At 42.1% G+C, this 21,180-nt stretch overlaps 1 protein-coding gene across 1 annotated transcript in view; it reads left to right on the forward strand.

Annotated features, from left to right (window-relative positions):
- The window catches only part of LOC112559656 (vascular endothelial growth factor receptor 1-like), a 45,592-nt gene that overhangs the window by 8,318 nt on the left and 16,094 nt on the right, over nucleotides 1-21,180 (forward strand). Inside the window, 10 exon segments of the mRNA XM_025230991.1 lie at nucleotides 13,317-13,465; nucleotides 14,379-14,652; nucleotides 15,004-15,288; nucleotides 15,604-15,752; nucleotides 16,684-16,894; nucleotides 17,270-17,432; nucleotides 19,112-19,236; nucleotides 20,199-20,421; nucleotides 20,629-20,645; nucleotides 20,713-21,004. Coding sequence (XP_025086776.1) covers nucleotides 13,317-13,465; nucleotides 14,379-14,652; nucleotides 15,004-15,288; nucleotides 15,604-15,752; nucleotides 16,684-16,894; nucleotides 17,270-17,432; nucleotides 19,112-19,236; nucleotides 20,199-20,421; nucleotides 20,629-20,645; nucleotides 20,713-21,004 — 1,888 coding nt within the window.

Here is a 21,180-nt window from a genome sequence, read left to right on the forward strand (position 1 = left end):
TTCTTTCGGCAAGTGTTGACCGGAGTCATCCGCCACATATCGCCCATCCCTCAGATGGTGTCGCATGCGAGGCGGAACCACAACACAGCTGAGGGCTGCTTTCTGAGTTCAGTCTTTTCCAAAACAAACTGCCTGGCAAACGTGTACATTTATATGAAGGTCCTGGCAATTGAATTCTCTTTCAAGAGTGCTTTCCTCCTAACTCTTCTCCCCTCTCCCACTCCTCTTACTTTCATTCACTCTCTCAAACATTCTTCTCTCTCTCACACACACGTGCGCGCGCGGAGAGGGAGGGAATGGGTCTGCATAGTTTCCATACTTCTTTTAACATAGATGTTTTTAGTTCATCTGGGATATACTTGCACCAAGGGCCGCCGACCAGACCCTGTTTTCAGGATGTGCTTGCTGTTGCAGATAACTTTTTTTATGCGTAACAAGTATTTTATCTGCTGAGAAATGCCAGCAGAATAATTCGCACTGTGCGCTAGCATCTCCACAGAGCAAGACTATTACCTCGCACGGGTGACGAACGGCTGTTTATCAGCCACCAGTAGGATTAGTGTTGCACGGTCTGCACACAGTGTTTATTTTATTTCCCGTCCTGCCATTGCGCCTGTGAGCTCGCAAACACACCAGCATGTACACAGACTTAATCCTCATGGCAGTTCCCAACCGTCGGACCTGTTCCCACGTGTGGTAGACAAGGGGTTAATTGAGATGGACAAAACTCGCCTTCCGTTCTGCGCCGAGTTTAGCTCGCGCCTCTTGACCTTTTGCTGTTCCGGTCAGGGGTGGAACTGTGGTAGGGCCTTGACAGTTAATGGTCACTACAAGGGGGAGGGTTTGACTAGTTCTGCCAGCTGCAGTGTCTTGTAAAAATAATGCAATTTGTAACATGAGCTTCCATCTCATCTCTTCTTTCTTTCATGGTACTTGCTGGGGTTGCAACTGTAAAGTGTCTTGGGTTGTGGCCTGCTTCTTTCAAACTTTAAATGTTAGCCTATGTTTGTTGTGACCATCTACTGTGCAGATGGTTTGCTTGCCGATGAAAGGTCCTTTAGACAAACACCCTCTGTGCTTATAAAATTAGCAGCGGTAGACGGAGTCCAATTAAAAATTAAGATAGAAAGATGCCTGAATGTTGCATGTTGAGTGCTGTTAGCTGTGCTTCTGGACTCAACATGTCGAGTGTCAGGTCCATGGCAACGTCGTTTCAAATTGTTTTCACTTCATTCATCATAAGCGTGAAACAGTTCTTTTGTCTGTTGTTCCTCGGCGAATTTTTCACGTTCCTCTGTTTTGTCTGATTTTGTGTGTTTTTTTGTTTTTTTTTTTACTTTCTCTCGTGTTTCTTTATTTTGTTTCTCGGCACTTGGCTGAAATTTCAGATTTAGATGGCAGTTGAAGATACAAACAGACGTCTGTTTACAATGCCGAGTGTTGTCTAGAATTGTTCGAGCGCTTGTCCGAAGTTTTTTTTTTTTTTCCAACGACTTGGTAGAACTAAGTACAAGATACTATTTCCCAAAATAAGCGTGAAAATTCCTCTTCGATTCGTGAGATACATGTCTACAGACATCACCCCGCACAGTAAAGGGGTCAAATTCATGACGTGACCTTTGTACACAGACGCCTAATTCACAGATGGTCCCAGCTCTCCTTGCCTGTACAATCCTGACCTCTGTGCTGTTGCACTCTGTGTATGGTGATGGTTGAAGGCCTGTATCCAGGACAGAAGTAGGGTATTCACCCCGATTTTACAATAACATCTTTCACTCAGCTTCATTAGAGCTACTTTTTTTTTTGCTCGGCTGGGGGTCATTATAAACACTGTTTCCAAGGTAACGGGTTCTCAAAGCTTGGGTAGAGTTGTTTAGATCTTATGCTGTCATGAAACAGTCTCGAGAGTGTACACAATATCTACTAATATGATTTAAAAAAAAGAGTGCTTCAATCATTAGTGTCGCTGATATTTGATAAGCTTTGACGAAAACCTGTTTTCACATATCTGGGTTTGTTGCGGTATGTCTTATGGAGCCAGACTCCAACATAAACCTGAAGAAGTTTTCATGTTCCTCCTTGGTCAAGGTCTTATTTAAAAAAAATTCAAATTACATGTATCTTGGGTGATTTAGAGTTTTCTCATTAACCTGATTTAACCACCCTTTTAACTGATTGCAGACCTTTGTTCTGTGATACCAATTCCCAGACATTTTTGTGATAACACAGATTCGAGGCGTCTAACACCGATATTCTCTCCTGTGCGAAGAAAACAGTAAAATCCTTCCGCAACACGCAGCTAGGTCTACGCTGTCTATGCCTAGGCCACCAGACAGGTGGCAGCAGCTGTTAGCCAGGCGTATTCGTGTAGTACGTGCACAAGATTTAGACCTCAGCCCAGGTCACTCGCAGGTTTGAGGCTCGTTAGGATCAGTGACAGGAAAACTCCCAAAAGAGGTTAAAGGCCACCACAGGAGAGAATCATATTCCATCATCCTGTTGGCGTGGTTTAGATACAGTGGACCACTTACATTTTAACACTCTCCTGTACAAACCAAAACACTTTGGTTTTTTTTTTTTTTTTTTTACCGGACCTGCCCACCCTGGGAATTCTTCATCAGTATGACTATTCAGAATGCCCGTTGTCCGTATCATTTATACTCAAACTGTAGCAACAGGAATCGCGACTTTCCACCCACTGTCATTGTCAGTAGTCGGCTGTGTATTGTTAAAAACTTGATATCGCCTTGCTCTTACAACAAATTCCCCGGAAATACCCCTTCTCCCTTGATAGAACTTGAAGGTGGTAATAGACCCGGCCTCGTGACATCCACGTATTTTAAGAAAAATTTTAGGCGACAGCTGACAGTCGTACGAGTAAGTGCCACATCCCCAGACAAACCAGTTCAAAACTGCATTGTTCGAGTAAGTGTCCAACTCTAACCCTCCCCCATAAATGAGGTCCACATACTAGAGTCACATCACTTCTAGTGCAGGTATTGGAAGGATAGAATCTCGTGAAGCTGACTTACTGGCTTCGTTCTGGGGAAAGGTATATCTTTTAATGAATTAAATCCAGCCATTAGACAGATATCTCTACACTCTCCTACACCTGAAAGCTGGTGTGTCAGATAGCGACAACAAGTCCAGCCCATGAGGCTGTGTACACAGGTCTCGGTCTGTCCATATTTCTCCCCTGGCGTTTCCACTAATGGACCGCTAGCCACCACTGCCGAGAGGAGGAGACAGGGGGCTGGGGAATGATAGATATCAGTGATGCACACCAACAAGACGCTGGATGCTAGAATTATAATTCTCACCTCACCCCTAAACCACCACTACCTCCACACACACGACTTTTACATAAAGCAGACGAGAGTGCGGTTGATGGACTGCCGTTGTACGAGTCAGAGGAGAACGGATGAGAAAGCTGAAAACATTCCTTAATTGCCCCCGTATCGAGGTCTGTTGATAGGACGAGTGTCTTAACTGCTGCAGTGGGGTTCGTGCAAACACAGACCCACGGAAGCAAGGCATGGTCGACAAGGCTTATTTCGGGTACTCCGTAATGTTTATAGAACAGAAAAGCTGACCACCTCAAGGTCCAAAGTGTTCGATGTCATAGTTGTCTGCTCCTAAGTTAAAGTGTTCTCTTGAATGAAAACCTGTCTGCTCCTAAATTTGAAGTGTTTCGCGTGTGTTTGTGTGTGTTGGGGGGGAGGATGTCGTCTGCTCGTAGACTGAAATGTTTCGTATGAACGAAAAGCTGTTTATTTGTAGATCGCATCAGGCGTCACCCACAAAGACTGAGCTGTGCTCATCAAGCTGCCCGAACTTTGTAGGAATCTGTGATGGGCAACACATTTGTGGCGGCAAGAGTTGGGAAGAAAACGGGGGTAAAAAGCTATCTCTAGAAGATCTAAAGAGAAAACAGAAAATGAGGCGAGGAGATGTAGAGGGAGCCCGAGACGAACTGCGACCGGAGAATGTGTATCGCAGACGCAGGCAGGAAGCGTGTGAGTGGTCGGCTGCCAGCGGCGGGGCAACAGGAAAGAGGAAGAGAAGGCGACGGTCGGCATACCCCTGTGACGTATTTCCTGTTCGTCAAGCATGCGCCGCTTTCCAAACGCGCGGAGCAGTGATACCCCGCCGCCTCCGCCGCCGCCCTCCCTTGCAGCCTGCCGCACCGCTGTCGCACCGGGTGCAGTGAGCAGGTGCCCTTCTCGCTGGAACCGTGTGCGACTGCAGACACTAGCCGGTGGGGTTGGGGGAGAGCAGGAGGAGGGTAGATGCAGCAGTGGAGGGGGGTGGATGCTGTACGTCCACCTGACAGGAGGCATGCCGGACTGCTCAAGCAGACGTGTTTATCAGTGACAAGAGGGTCAATCCGCGGGCAAAGGGTTCGGCCGCTCCGGAACTACCTGTAGCTATGGCAACCGAGTTCACTTTTTTTTTTTGGAACCGGTTCCATACCTCCCGATCCCGGATCATCACGTCCTAGGACCGTACCTGTACCGGTGCGAGAACTCGAGCACTTGTCTTAAATGCCAACTCTTGCAATACCCTCCCCAACTCCACCCTGTACCTGAAATGCCATTTTGCCTGGCATGCCATACCTTACCTGACCAAGCTCCTATAGGGTTCTTATCAGCAAAGTTCCGCCTGGGCTCAGTGTGCGTGCGCTCGCGCATGTGTCTAGTTTGAACCACAGACCTCAAACTCAGGTAGACAAAGATGTGCAGGAAGGGAGGTGGAGAGGTGGAGGTGACCCTGTACTCTCTCCGCTAGCAAAACTCCAGAACAGGATATGGATGGATCTGGACCTGGCCTTGTGGTTTCTAAAATTATTGGAGGGGTGGGGTGATATGGCGGGTAGGGGGTGCAGCTTGTGGGCCAATTACCCCCACCCCAGCCTTGCATTCGTCCACCTGGTGGCATCCGCTTCCATCCCGATCTAATTTGTTTTCTTTTACCTCCTTCCCATTCTCCATTTCTTTCCTGTTTCCTTTAAGAGGAAGGGTGAGCTGCTTGTGAAGACGGTCATCGACACATCCTGCTGATCTCAGCCTCATCACCGCGTGCGACTGCGCGAGATTTATATCTGACGTCAACGAGAGCAATTCCGTTGCTTCCGCGGAGGTGCGTTCTGAGAACTGCTGCAGAGCCGGGAGTTGTTCCTCCCCTCCACCAACCCTCCGATGCTGGGGAGGCGAGCAGTTGAAGGCACTCTGAATAATTTGTTGGGGTTTTTTTTCCCTCCAGTGTTTTCTATCGCATAGAAACGTGCGTGAATCACGGAAGATAACTCAAATCATTTGAGGAAAAATTGTTTACCACGTCTGAAAACAAACAACTTTTCCTCACAAGTCTCAAAGCATAGAAATGTGGAAGTGTCATGGTAACAGAGAGTGTGAAACAACCGGACACATGAAAACTGATGTTTTGTTATTATTTGTTATCAAATGTCATTCACGGTTTTCCTTTGCAGAAAACACGACACTAATAATAAAAAGTTTGTTGACATCAAGGATCACGGTAATATGAACACGTGTACTTTGGTGTATACATTTTGCGCGATATCCTCCCACCCCATCCAATTATTTTATCTAGGTTTTCTAGGGGGGAAAAACACCATTAATTGAAAAGTTGGTCTGAAAATCCCATGTATTTTTGGACAGGAAACAGATTTGTTTTGTTGTTTTTTTCGTGCTGCTTGTATCCAAGTACACATCCAGCTCGTGTGGTACAAGCTGCCACTGATTCAAATGACAGAGACCGGGTGTTTACAACCGCCGGCGCTTTTCGTGGTTGAAAACATGTATTCTTGAGGGTTTGTTGTCTTGGCTTGTCTGAATCAGGGACCACGCGCCACCTGGCAGGGAAATAAGCCAAGTTGGGGCCCCATCTTCCACTCTCCTCCCCCACCACCCCAGCACACCACACACCTTCATACCGGCGTTAACGTCAGGCACGCGGCAGTGACGCCACACATTTCACAGACCTGCTTAGTGTCGGCGCTCGTGCGATGTCGCTCTGTACAGGTGCGCCGCTGAGCCAGATACCTGCGACAAAAGAAAGATGGAGAGAGGTGGGTGGGTAGGTGGTGGTGGTGGCAGGTTGGTGGAGAGAATCTTCACGTTGTGTCTGCCTGGGGTCGTGTCACACTCCGACTTCACTAAGGCTTTGCTCGCTCAGTGACTTGACCTACCCTCGCCTTATGCAACATGCAGCCACGCGCTACCCGGGTGCTGCCTTCCTGGCCACGCATGTGTTCATGCATAAGTACTTGTCTGAGCACGCTGCTACACAGGAAGGATCGGCCATGGTGCCGGCAAGATTAGGCTGTATTAAGTTGTCGTGGACGCTGGGACATCAACAGTCTATAATGCCAACTGGCCAGGCGAGGGAGGGCAAGGGGCAGATAATGCGCCAGAACACTCCCAGACATTGGCTCTGTACACTTTTTAAAAAATAACTTTTGTGTTTGTTGCAACAAATTATTGTCAAGAAATAACACTGGTGACATCGGCACAGTTCCTTTTCTCCTTGAAAGGAAAAAATCTTTAGCATACTGATTAAAGTTTCATTTCTACGCATCAGTTATGTCCCCTTCTCACCTTTCTTTAATAATCTCCGTTTCCATTGCGTCTGTCTAGCTCTGTCTGTGGGATGGTAACATGGAAACACTTGACTGGTGATTTACGCGAGCAATGCACGTTACTTATAGCTTTTCTTGAAGTGAAAACAGTCTCATACATAATAATGGCCGCATTTTGCCAACTTTCGCCCGCAATTTGAATGTTTTCAGCACTTTCACTTATAACAAGGGGTTTCTTTATGCCGGTTGTGAATTTATCATATTGTGTTTAGTTCTGGAGCTTTGAAAGTCCGCTTTGAGATCTTTAACTTTTAACTGCTTGCTTGTGCGATATTTTAACTACAATAAAAATTACAGGAAGACATAAGATTCATTGTCACTGGGAGGACAAAAAGATTCGTTGTCACTGGGAGGGCAAAGACTAACCGACAGTTAGCATCCTGTCTCCAACACACGTTTTATCAGCTTGATCATTGTGCTGATGTGTCTCCAAAAATCGCTTGTAGTTATAAGCATCTCGTAGTACGAACCCTACTGTTTGTGGGAAGCAAACTACAACAAAACAAAAACAAACCCAAACAAAAAAAAAACCCAAAACAAAATAAAAACTTACAATAGTCAGTGCAAGCGTAAGCGCGGTAACTATGCAAACCTTTTACTTTTCAATTTGTTAATTACATTTAAATATTAGTTATGCTTTCTTTTCTACAAATTGTAAAGCACTTGTTATTTGGGATTCTAGTAGTTTGAATACTTGTACATGGTGAATACACTGTTCAACCGATTATTTGTTTCTTGCTATCCTTCATTGAAGTTTTTTTATTTTTAAGGCGGAAAAATATTTTGGTGACACGACTTTATAAATACGACTGTTATCAATGAGTGGTAATTTTTATTTTCCTCATAAAGGAATTTGTGTGTAAATGATACCAGCTTGAGGCCATCTTCCGTGAATGTGTGGAGTCAGTCTCTCCCTCCATTCAACAACACAAACCTCTTTTCCTGCAGTCAGTGCAGGCGCCGCATGTGGTTGGACTAGGTTGCCTTTTGATTCCAGGTAGGCTTTTTTTGGGGTGGGTCAGGGTATGGGGAATAGGACAAGCATGGTTAATGTTTGATATCCCAGTGGCCGTTGCACCTGTTAAGTGCACCCTTGGCATTTTCTTATGGCAGGTGCAGGCATCAGTTCTTTACCCGATCACTTCTAAGATCTAGTTATAATCAGATTTATTTTTAGAAAAACAGCTGAGCCCTTTCTTGGACTTGTTTTTAAAGAGAAGCAGTGGTGATAATTATGAAAGCATCATAGTAGTCTGATCAAGATAAAGTAGAACAAGAGAGTGTTTTTGTGAACGTTTAATTTTTTAGAAGGGGAGGGGGAGAGCAACAAGAGACCATTTGAGTAGCAGGGCTTAATTCTGTCGGCGGCGGAACAAAAAGTTTTATTGTGGGCACGGGGGTCTCGAAAGCTGCACGGATGAGTCACCGGCGGCAAGAAGTAATAATACCTTCACGGCTACAGAAGCAAAGGCACGCCGGTCCAAACAGGTGTGTTATGGGGAACAAAAAACAACACTCAGGTGTAGCAAGAGTCGTCCTGCAGTCCTATCACGGATGTATATCTTTGGACTGCTTTCAGACAAATCCCTTCCCCTCAAGCGTTAACTTCTAGAACGAGGCTAAACCAAAACTTTGCATCCGGTTTAACTATCTTACATCAAGAAAAAATGCCGGACGATGCGAGATGTATGATCTGTTGTATTTCTGGTTTGTTGGCTGTAAGTCGTGGGAAGTGGAGGTCTCAGACATTGGCAAAAAATAAATAAAAATAATAGTAATTGAAAAATAGCTAAGTGTCAGTGTTGTTGTAAAGTCTGTGTTTGATTTTTCCAATTGTATTCAGTATATGAAACTCCTGAATGGTTTGCCGAGACCTGAGTCTACAGCTTCGCGAGAGGCAGCGTGTGGCTCGGCAGACAGACGGCAGTCCAGAGATAATAATGTCCGTGGTCTCCTTTACGGACGTCGGCAGGGACTCGACCCGCTGTCGTCAGCAGCGCCACTGTTGTAGCACGTGGGGGGTTGTCGACACTTTGTAACGTTAGGTGGCGCTCAGGGACGAACGTTTGACCAACGTAGCACAGTTTTTCCACTCTGATTATATACAAAATTGCCCACATTCGTCCACATTTATCCAATTAAGAAGGACCTTAAAACATACTTTGCCGAATATGTGGCTTAATTCAGTTAACTTCATTGTGAACGTCGTGTAAACGTTTGCCGTAGTCGTTTATTTGACGGTGGGCGTCAACAGCCTTATTGACATGGAGCGCAGTACAAAAGCGCCGTTTGTGTTCACATCAGATTTTTTTTCTTGGTTTTGTGATTTTATTTTGTCTGCGTGACAATTTGTAGCGACTTGTTGACATCTATGTTGACGATCCCGTTGCAGGCATGTGCTTTTTACAATCCTTACTGGCGAGTCTTTGTGTATACAGGTCTTGATCAGCATGCGGTGACCTTTAGGGAAGGACTGGCCCCGTTGGGGAGACGGCCGACTTCAGTAGGGGTGGAGGGTGAGGGGGAGTGTCGTCTGCTCTGCTCCTTAACCGCCATGTAGTCTTTTTTTGCACGACGCTTGGGTAGTGGTGGTGGTGGTGACAAAAACACTGAAATGTTGCTGGTTTAGAGGTGTTTGTGTTTGTTTTTAAGGAGGAAGTTGACGGTTAGGCTCGAAGCGAATCTTTCCTTGTGTCACGTCAGCGCCTGAATGGCGGGGCATGCTGGGAATAGCTGCACACTCATCTCACATTCCAGGGTTTGCTTCACTTGCGACACTGCAGGATGCTTTTTGACTCTAATATTATAAAAGACTCACGGGTGGGAAGGTAGTCCCCAGACCTCAAGCAAACCAACTAAAAACTGCAAAGTTGCTATTGTGTTTGTCTTCCGGTATTTGGTCCTTATTTCTTCTAGTTTTCTTAGATTATTTGGTCACAAAAAATGAATAGCTTTATTGTTTTTACAAGTGACCATAGTTACGTAGTCGTGTATCTAAATATCTGCTTCTGAAAATGTGTAGTGTTAGGCAGATGTTTGCTTTAACAAAAATATTTTGTTGGGGAGGTCGGGGTGGTAGCGAGGGATAGGAGGTTTGTATTTCGATTATTTTCTTTACCTTTTGAGAAGGGGCGTTGCTTGTAACTTAAGTTTTCCTTTGAAAATATTCCTGTAGCCCTTCAGCGCCATCTCCTGTTAAGATGTCAAGAGCAGCCTGTGTGTGCTGCAGGTTTGGTACTTCCTTCCTCTCAGCCTTCTCTCACCACCGCCTTCCTTGCTTCAGTGCTCGTGTACTCCGCTGCCAACGCTACACATTAGTGGCCTTGACAACCTGTATTTACCTGAGACTCTCCCCTCCATCCCCCTACACTTTGCGCCCCTGATCGCCCCGACAACCGCGCGGTAACGGCTAATTCCTGGGTTAACGTCCTACCTGCGGTTCTAGACCCACCAGCGCACCTCCACGCTGTTTGCACGATGCGCTGGCTCCAGTGGGAGGATATTCGCAGAGTGGCTCGTAGTATTAGCAGTTAATGGTTTTGTGAGTCACAGAAAGACAGCATTTGTGATAAACTCGGTTACTTACACTCGGCTACTCCCATCGGAGTATTAGAAAAAGTAAGAGAGGCGAAGACGTGGCTTTGCTTTCTGGGTAAAACCTGGGAGTTAAACGTCTAATTGGTGGTCACATGACTATAAGTAGTTGGGCAAAATAGGCCCATTGCTCATCGGTCAGTCGGCTGTTCAAAGGGGAGGAAGCTGAAGTAACCTATCTTGCACAGGCTCTGCGAACTGCCTTTTATTTATTTTTTTTTCTCTGTCTCTGCGGATGAGTGGCTGGGTTGGTGTGATCGCGCCCTTTGCACATTAACACCGTTAGTTCGAGCCTAGCCTCCTTTTTTTTTTTTTTTGTAAGTACAAACACTAAACCTGCAGCAGCAGAAGAAGAAACCAAACTTGATGCTGCCTTAGTCATTTAACAGTGATTATGTGGACCAGACTACACATAACTACATCTGGCCATAGGTCACTCTGTACCTTGATATGTGTTGACTCCTGAAGAAAGTTTATTAAGGATATCCAGAATTGGATCCAGTCCTACCACTTACGTGTCTTAAATTGAAATGAAATTGAATACAGCAGTGAAACCTTATTAGTAGTGATTTCATTTTGGTGTAGAAGATGTAAAACCTGAATCACATATTCTCATCGGAAAGAAACCCGGGTGGGTTGACGGACGTTGAATCGGAATTAACATCTTTCATGGGTTAATTAATTCATAAATGTGCACATGGAACCAGTTACCTGTTCCCTGAAGGGAGAAAGAAACCGTCATGTAACTCGCCATTAAAACCAGGTCATCACCTGCTCAAAATTACATCTTACCTGTAAACGTTAGATCGGATTGAGATGTGAACACATGGACATCTGTCCTATCATAGAAGTCTTGTGCTACAACACGTCCTCGGTTTGTGTTAGGAGGAAATCAACCTCAACCCACCCTCTCATCAAAGTAACCCACCCTCTCATCAAAGTCTCTCACCGTCTGCAACAGGTGCCAACCGCCGTGATGCGTGTCGGAGAACATACGGAGCGTGGACAGCTGTTCACACTTGCGAACAGTGAACTTTGACCTCACAGGTTTGAAGAGAGGCGAGTCACTCACCGGACCACCCCGCAGTAGGCGGACGTGGCAAGGGCAAAGTCCGTGCACAAGGACCCTTCGAATATTTGACATCCTCTGGTTTAAGGAGTCAGTTTTTGCTGGGCGGTTGAGGACCGAGTGGGAGATAAGAGCGTCTAGAATGTTGTCTGCAGACCTGGTTGTCTGGTCGTGTCGTATGTAGCTTGCCCCTTGCCCCTACAGGCCCCACATAGTCATTTCACGCTACTCTGAGTGATACCTCTTACATCCATTGAGCGGGAGGATCAGTTATCTGTGCGTGTAGGACATAGGGTTGGAGGTGGAGCAGCGCCTGGCAACGAATCCCTTGCTTTCTGCGGTGGAGACCTTTGATGGATATTAGAGCCTAAAACCGAACTGGAGCCGTGTCAACAAGCAGACCTTGTAATCCTATTCAACCTTTTTGATAACTGAGACAACGAGAGGGCATCTGCCAGTGACTGAATGACTTGCTTACATACCTGCGATGTAGCAGCTCTTTCATAGCTAGTTGAATTTGCTAATCATTGGTTATTCATCACTCAGTCCATCATGTTTTCCCATGACCTAGAAACATAAGAAAAGCACGTAAGAGAAGACAATAATGTAAAAAAAAGTCACCAACAGGTCTGAAAATTTTCAGCATCATGATTCCGGAAACTTAAACGTTTAAGTGGTAGGGGAAAAGGTTATCATCATTTAAGATCAGAATTATGAAAGATATTTCATCATTACTTGTAATCAAATAACAATGACACTTTTTTACATATATAAACCATACTTATAATAAGAGCAATTTTCTTTTACATTAGGGATCAATATAATAACAATATTAGCACATTGATACTTACTGATGTTTATTTTGTCTGTGGCAAATTGATAAAAACCCTAACAGTTTTGAGGACCGGGAATGAAAACCCCATGTATTTTATGCATGGAAAACTTCTGTCAGCAGCATATGTTAGAAACAATAGCTGAAGTATTGATAATAATATTCAGCATCCAAACATAAGATGCACTTCAGAGCGGATAGACTAGGAAGCAAAAACGACATGGCCAGGGTTGGAATGTGGTGTAGAGTGCAGCTTGAGATAACTGCTATGCAGACATGGCAGGCAATAACTCTAAACTCCACAGTTTTCAGTGCTTAAAAGAAAAACAAAATGTGCCAGATTCCACCACAGAGCCACACCCATTAACCTTCATATGCTGTTTCTGGTGTGCACTCCAGTTTGATAAACATGCATCTTGTTATCATGGATGTCATTAACAGCTGATAATATAAAATTACAGACACAGTGAAAAGCCTAATCCTCTGAGAAGAATGCTACATATTGCTTTCCTCACCCTGCCCTTCTACCACCATCCCAAATATATCACTGGTTAGCTTGTGGAATTGATTTTCAACATTTAAAGACAGTGAACAAGTAAAAATAACTATCAGATGAGATTGGAATCCATGGATTTTTAGTGTAATGGTGACAGATAAACAATAACTTTTAGATGGGGTTTTAAGTTGGACGCAGGACATAAATTGTGCTCTAATAATAGTAATGTAGATAATCTGTGCTGCTCCTGCTGCTGCTTATCCCTCCATTCCTCCAGGTGGAGATGCTAAGCTTGTTGTCAACACCTTTTCAGTTTTGCTTTATGGTGGCAGCCACCTAATTCTCTCCCTTTATATTTTCTTTGATGTAACTGTAGCTGTCTCATTTCTGGAAACTTGCTCTTGATAAACTCTATCCCTTTCTTGCAGTAAAGATAGGCAAGTAGCTTTGAGAGACAGAGTAGCATGCACTACTTTCTTGCCCTACCCAGATGTGCAGTGGATGGTGGTAAAGGATCATAGTATTGCATTTGACAGCAAAACATGCTTTTTGTTCTGAACAGATGGAATATGGAAAAAGAGTGAATAATTGCTTGTCAGTAATGTTTTTTCTTTAATAATTGCAGTATGTCATCATAAACCTTACATTTTTATTTTGTTTTAAACAGGAGAGCCATGTTCCAAAATCCTCAAAGATGAAGTGCCTGAAATTGTAGGAGAAGACACACTGGTGTTAAAAGCAGGTGACAACGCCACCATCAAATGCATAGGTTCATGTAGACCAGTTCATTGGCATTGGACTCCAGCTAATCCTTCGGTAAGCTGGACAAGCTAGGTTGCAACCTAAAACATAAATGTAGTAAACGCTCAACCCCTTCCCTCTTTTCCCACTTGTTTTTGTCTCTTCTGTGCCCTTCATTACAACACCAAGAACTTTAAAATGTTGGTCGTGAAAGTGTCATATGCGACACAAAGACCATGACTAAACCATAGAGCTGAATAACTGCTTCAATTGTGAAGTTAGACGTCACAAGATGGTGAACAATGGAGGCAGTGATCGCTTCACACAGACACTCCTTGGGAGTACACTCACATTTCATTGAGAGATCTACATTTCATCTGTGCCTTGCACAAGAATCAGGAAACTGTACACCAACACCATTGGTTTCTTAAGTCCCACATCCTTACTAGGACACTACAAATTTAACTCAACTTAAAAGTAGTGTCACACAAAGGCTACATTCTGGCCTTTGTTCTGGGCCGCAAAGCATTAATTAAAATCATTAATTAATTAAAAATGAATCTTTTTACACAGCAAGAAATAAACAAAACAGATATATTATTAGAGTATATGGAATTTAAATAGTACTTTCCTTTTAGTCATCATTTTTAGTTTTCTGTTTTGTTTGGGTTTTTTGGTAAAACTTTGTGAAAATATGAGCAAGCAATAAACATGTCATTGTCACATGTAGCTCAGCTAACTACTTTTCTACTACATACGGATAGCTCATTTGGGTGCTTTATTTATTAAATGGAGAAGGTTAATGACAAGATATGAATGGACCTAGAGTTAAAGTTTCTTCCCTTATTTGCTATTCGTGGATATTGTGATGCTAGACGGCAACCCTGCCATTCTGTCAAAATACATGTTGGCCATAAACAAGTGTAAATGCTGTAGGCAGGGACTTCAAAGTGTTGAAATGGGCTGACAATGGCATTGTGTAATTCAGGAACAGTATCCAGACAGCAGTGTGACCACCCTGGAGATGCCCAATTTGGCAGATACAATCTACATCAGCGTCCTGCAGTTCAAATCTGCCCAGTATTTCCACACTGGTCGCTACTACTGTGACTACATCCGTAGTGATAATACTATATCAACATCAACTGCAGAAAATTTTGCTTATCAACCAATGGGAGGATTCTTTGGTTTTGGAGAAGTAAATAGTCCAACTATGTCGCAAGAAAAACCGCGGGGCTCCAGCATCAAGGTGTTTGTTTCAGGTAAGCTAGGTTGTCTCTCTTGTCAACAGATCAATGTTTTCTTGCGCTGTACATAGCTGTGCAGATGCTGAAAGGTCAAGTAAAAGCATTATTTCTGTAAAAAATAAATTATATGATTGTGTGCATGTTTGTGTGTGTGTTTATGCACCTGCACGTGCATACATGCACATGAGAAAAATTGTTTATGCACACTGTTCCAGTGTGATATAGTTGAATGTACTTGCATTACTGAATATTCATCCATACAAATTATAAAGAGACAGTAACAACAAATTTAAATGATGTTTTCATGTAGTTGTATGACATTTATATAATAAGTTTACAAGAAAATTTTGTGTTTGTTTATTATAGATCCTGAACACCAGTTTGTTGACGAACAATCTTTTCCGATTGTTAGTGTCTTCTTTGGACATCGTGTCGTGTTGCCCTGTGCTGTGACTGATCCAGCTATTAATGTCACTCTCCAGAAAGATATTGGTTCTGAAGACTTAACCAGGTTTGAAGGTGTTACCTTTGACCCTATTGAGGGTTTTATTGTGGAATATCCATACTACATCTTCAGTGGCATTTTTCATTGCATTGCTGAGGGATTTAATGACACAAAGGATCGAAAGCAATTGTATCTCAAATACCAAGGTAGGGCTTCACCTGTATTTCTTGAGCCCCAGGTTTTAGTCTTTCCTTTAAATTGTACATAAGGATTTTAAAATGCTTGTTGCCTTTTTTCTTAGATTCTTGTGCATTGTTATCATACAGACATATTTTCGGGTGCATATGTGCTTATCGCATTTCATGTGCATGTGTGTGAGTGCGCATATGTGTGTGTGCATATATGTGTGTATATGTGGAGTTTGTATGTGAGATGCATGTGTGTGTGTGCGCGGCGAGAGAGAGATTTTACCTACATTTTATCTTATGTTTGCATCTATTTTCATCTTTTTATCTCATCAGATACTGAGCTCCTGTCACCACCATCACTTATTCCATCTGCACACAGTTTGAAAGTTGGTCAGTCATTCAACCTTACCTGTCGAGTGGATGTAAAACCGGACACATATGTAGAGTTGTCAATGGTTTATGACAAGAGTGGTTCTATTCAGGTACAGCTAACTTGCCCTAACGTCTAATGCTTCAAAAATTTAAGTAGGAGGGATGACCTTTTTTTAAAGGGGGGAATCTTGTTTCCCCATCCCCTCCCTCTTTTTTAAATATCTTTGCACCATTGGTGTAAAACTGTCACCCATTCCATCTAAATGAGCGTACAGCAATCCTTGTGTGCTTTTGTGGCTTATGAAATCATCTCTCTTCTCTGCTGGCAAAAGCGATGGGCACAGAGAACGTTCATTTATGTTACCAAAGGGAGAAGCTGCTACTTACGAGGTTGCTGTAAGACCAAACAGTGAATTATTTAACCTTCAGAATTAAAGTATTTGTTGAGTAAGTTAAAATTAGATTTAATTTATTTGTGGCTTTCTGTAAAAATAACTCGAAATGTACCAAAAAATTCAAATGGATAGTGAATGACCTGAAAGTGGAGTTTTCCATTTATGAAATGCATACTGTCTGCTTGGAAGTGATTTTTTTTTTTTCAGACCATTCTGATGGTGCTAATATTATCATGATGTTGATCCCTCAAACTGCTTTAATTATTAGTATCAAGTTTTTGTGCATGTAAAATTGTGTCACTGACATTTGATGACAAGAAAGGACATGATAACAGCTTTCATATTGTCTGAATTATGGCAAATGTCTGACACAATGAGATGTCTTTTTAAAAATTTCTTATGCCTAATCAGCCCCTACTTCTACTTCCTTTGACAAAGTTTTCTTTTGAGTGATTATGAGCTCCTTTAAATGATTTATCCATGTTTCTCCTCGATGGGAAGCCCTGTTTCAAATTGATTGGTCACTAAATAATATGAATGCATGTTAATTCAGAACAAATAATACAAAAAAAAAAAATGTGAAATGACTGATTAATAAGAGTAATCTTACAATCATGACTTTTATTTATTCTGATTTCTTTGACAGGAGCGTGTTCGGCTAGGAATACCCATACGCGAACGTATCCGAGAAGAGAAATATCAATATGAATACGATAAAATAACACTCTTTATGGAAGTGCTTCATGCAAAAGTCTCAGATTCTGGAATATACAGATGTGTAGTTAAGGGCATTGCACTTTGTCCAGGATGTCCAAATGAAAATATTCATAAAACTGATATCGCCATCAATGTTTATGGTAAGTCACAAATCTTGATCATATCTTAATGCTTTGGGCATAATATTAATACCAGTGGCATATCATTTTGTGTTAAAGATTTATAGCAGTAGATTGTATTCCATGGTGTATATTCAGAATTCTTGTAAAGATCTAGTTGACTGCAAACTTCTTTTTTTTTAAATCTAATGACTGGGTGAAGGTCCATTTCTGATATTAGTTCCCAAAATCTGAATGTTTAACACCCTCCTGTTAAAATGTGGTAATATGAGTCTTTCCTTCTAGAGTATCTTAAAAATGAGTTGATAATACCTGAAAGGCATTAGTGACTGTATTATACGCTGCTAGCATCTGAAGAACCTGACGCCTATGCCATTATGCTGTATTTGTTTACAGAGAAGACATTTGTAAATCTGCAGCCAATGCTGAAGGTGTTGACAGTTACGGACTCTGTGGAGGAAGCATTCTTGCGTGTGTCAATCAATGCTTTTCCCCAACCCACCTTGAAGTGGTACCATGATGGAAAGCTGCTTGAAAATACACTTTTGCAGCGGATCAGGTGTGCAGATGGATGTTCTGTTTGCTTTAAGCGCATTTGTAATAATCCCTTATTATCCTTTTGCAGCGGATCAGATGTGCTGATGGATGTTCTGTTTGCTTTAAGCGCATTTGTAATAATCCCTTATGGAAATCTGTTTGCATGATTTTTTTTTAACAGTTCAGCCCAGCTGTTTGATCTTTTCCTGATTTCGTGCTATAATGTGTGGGTTTTTACAATATCCTAATCTGTTGTTTTAAAACACTTCAACTGAGGTAACAAAAAGCATCCTGAAATTTCAATCTGAGAAATCGGTTCGAATTGTGTGTTGAGTGTAATTTGTATGTGTGCATCTGTCACGACACCGCTAGTGTCTCTCACTCACACTCTGTCGAGCACACCAGCGGAGTCAGACAATTGTGTGTTCTTTCTCTCTGATAAACAAAATGATTTGCCTGTACGAGTCTGCCTATTTTTATTGATAATAAAAATAATTTAAAAAAACCTAACTATGAAAAAACACAGTTACAAAAACTCTGAATTTCTTCTGCTCCAATCAGGCACACTGTCTCTGCAATGGCTCTTCGACTAATACAACCACAAATATCCACTGTATCTCTTACTATTAAAGCATACTATCCCTGCAATGGCTCTTCTAACACAATCACAAAACTCCACTCTTTTCACACTATTAAAGCACACTGTCTCTGCAGTGGCTAACACTATCACAAAATCCACTGAATCTTCTACACGCTATGAAGCACACTGACTCGGCAATGGCTTTCTACCCGAATAACACAATCACAAAAATCCACTGAATCTACTATTAAAGCTCACTGTCTTGGCAATGGCCTTTCTTTCGACTAATACACTCAATTCTTACACACTAGTGAGGCACACTGTCTAGGCAATGGCTCTCTACTCTAAATGATGCGTCCACCTCCATGTCCCAACCCCTTCTACCTATTTAAAACACACTGTCCCAACTTCTGGCTTCCATCAGAAATACAATCTGCCTCCCCTCCATTAAGCGTCCAATGTCACCTCCTTTCGCCCATTGCTTTCTACCCCAATCTCTCCTCACTGACTGCTCTCTCCCTCTCCAGTCACACCTTTTCTTTTTTTCACTCACGACTTTTGAACTCTGCACTCAGTACAAGTACTCTGACTAGGTCCCTGACATCATCCACATGCCCAGTGTCACAATGCATGCTGTGAAATCAATGACTACATGTGTGGGGAACGTTGCACAGGCAGCTAGCATTCTTAGTCCACTGTTCTTTTATTCCTACATCATCATGGTGATTGTGTCGATAGGGAATATAAAGTATGAACCTGTGCTTACATAATATCAAAATATATATCGTGAACAAGTGTTAATAAGTGAAAATAGGTAGGGTTAATTTTTTTTCTTGCCTGTGATAGAAATATACCTGGAATTTTGTTATTTGCTACCTAACCATTTTTCTAAAATAAAATGCATTTTGAAATCATGTTACAACTGTAAGTGGCTCATTTTATTCGTAACAACCATATTATAATATGGTGAGAGAAGAATAATTAAAGGTGAGCATCCGTGACACTTATGTGGCTGAAACATTGCAGCTCCTCTAGCTATTGGAAATAAGTAAGAATTTGTTTTTTATGCTTAAAAAATTCAGCTGTACAGTTTGTTGCATTCATACATTCCCTTGCTGCAGTCAAACAGACAAGGCCTCAATCCTCTCTATTCTGCGACCCAGAGTCACGAACAGTGGTACCTACACTCTCCATGCTTTCACTCCAGATGCCAATGCTTCAGCTGAAATTCAGATGCTTGTGTATGGTGAGTATTTACCTAAGATTCTTAAAAGTGGAGAAATTGATGTCTAGTCAAGTACCTCTATAAGATGCCTGTGAAGTTTAGCCTTGACCAGTGTTGCTTGCTCTCTATTTATCTAGATGCCCAAAATATGTGGATCTTTGTAAACATTTCATCCCTAAAAAAATACTTTAAGCACCCTTCCCTTCTTCATTTCATACTCCTGATGTCAGATACTAGAGTACTAATTATATTGCACATTGCCTCTTTTATTTATGTGTTGGAAGTTACGAAAAGTTGTTATGCTGTTGATTAAAGCCCTTTACACTTAGGAATGTTCATATAGAAATGTTAATGTAAGTTGATTACATGATGTACAATGATTAATATTTTGATAAATATTAGTGTTTGTACCTGTGTGATTGTCTGGTGTCGCATATGGAATGTTCTGGTGCATGTTTGTGCTTACATATAGTTACTGCCATGGCATAAAATGCTAACAAACGAACAAGCATTGTGCTCATATATAATTGAATTGACTATTAGCTTGATGCCTCTCTGTGTAATGTGCATATGCATGATTGTAATGGTTTTATGCATGTCTGCATTTATACCATGTGGACGCATAGTGGTGAGCATTCTCAATATATGCATTATATGACATTGTGTATTATCATGTTGTACCCGCTATGAAATAGGCCCAGAAGCCTGAATCATTAAAAATATTGTATTGTAAATGGAGAAATAAGCATGTGAGGATGAACATGAAAAAATTTTGCTCAGTTCCCCAAAAGTCTGCAGGTCAGTAGGGTGGTGGGAAAACTGTGTTTTAGGAGATATTTCCAGAACAAGAAAGTCTTGGCTCTGTTGCCATTTCAGTCATGTTTTCCTGGGTTTTTTTTTAACTTGCATGTCATGTCTACATTTTTTGGGGGGATTTCTTTTTCCTAAAATAATATAATCTTTATGTTAATGTCCATTAACAGGAAAACCAGTGGCATCCATCTTGCCTATAGCCACCCATGAGGGATATGTAATAGCACAAGCTGGGAAGAAGCACCATTTGTACTGTCAAGTTGAGGGTCTTCCAGCTGCTAATGTAACCTGGTTCTTTCAAGAGATTGCCCTGGAAACTTTTCTCAAAATAGTTCTGACTGGGAAAGGGTTGAAGATTCAGAGGAACCACCAATGTCACAGTCAGAATTTCGGGTGAACCATATCTTGGCAGTGCGGGCAACTCGTACAGGCTGGTACCGGTGCCATGCTTGCAATGAGCATGGGGAAGATGAGGACCAGATAAAATTTATAGTGGCAGGTGAGTGTACATTCTTATTTTTGAAAGCCTAGAGTAAGTCAAACTGTAGCAATATTTGTGCTATGATCCTCAGTCAATAAATCAATAAATCAATAAATAAGATGCAAAAATGTTGAAAGTAGACAATTTAAAGACGTTGGCTAAAATTCTTGTGCCTACTGGTCATTTGGGATCTTGTGTGACAGATGATGACCTGCCACTCATAGTGAAAGACTTAGCACCTATGCCAGTTGTGGCAGGTGATTCTTTGCGTGTGGTTTGTCGTGCTAACCTCTGGAAGTACCAGTCCGTCACCATCCAACCAAAGATACTTCAAGTACAGTCCTCTGAGAGTGTCAAGTCAGTAAACTCCTCCATTCCGCAAGGCAGTGGCAGCAACAGCAGCTCAGAAGTGTTGACAACAGTGCCACCTCACAATATAGCAACACAGGAGTTAACTACTAAAAAAAGAGACCGTTTTTTCCTGTCTTACAGCAGGTAGGTAATGAAGTGGTTTCAGGGATATAGTTCATATGTAAAGCATATCTTATTTCTGTTTAAAATATGCAAACAAAAAGAAGAAAAACTAAAATGGAAAATAAAGAAATGTACAGCAAAACTATTAATATGATCAACACTAACTTAAATTAGGTTGCTTGGATTTTTACATGGTT

Source organism: Pomacea canaliculata, linkage group LG3 (genome assembly GCF_003073045.1).
Source record: "Pomacea canaliculata isolate SZHN2017 linkage group LG3, ASM307304v1, whole genome shotgun sequence".
Lineage (NCBI taxonomy): Eukaryota > Metazoa > Mollusca > Gastropoda > Architaenioglossa > Ampullariidae > Pomacea > Pomacea canaliculata.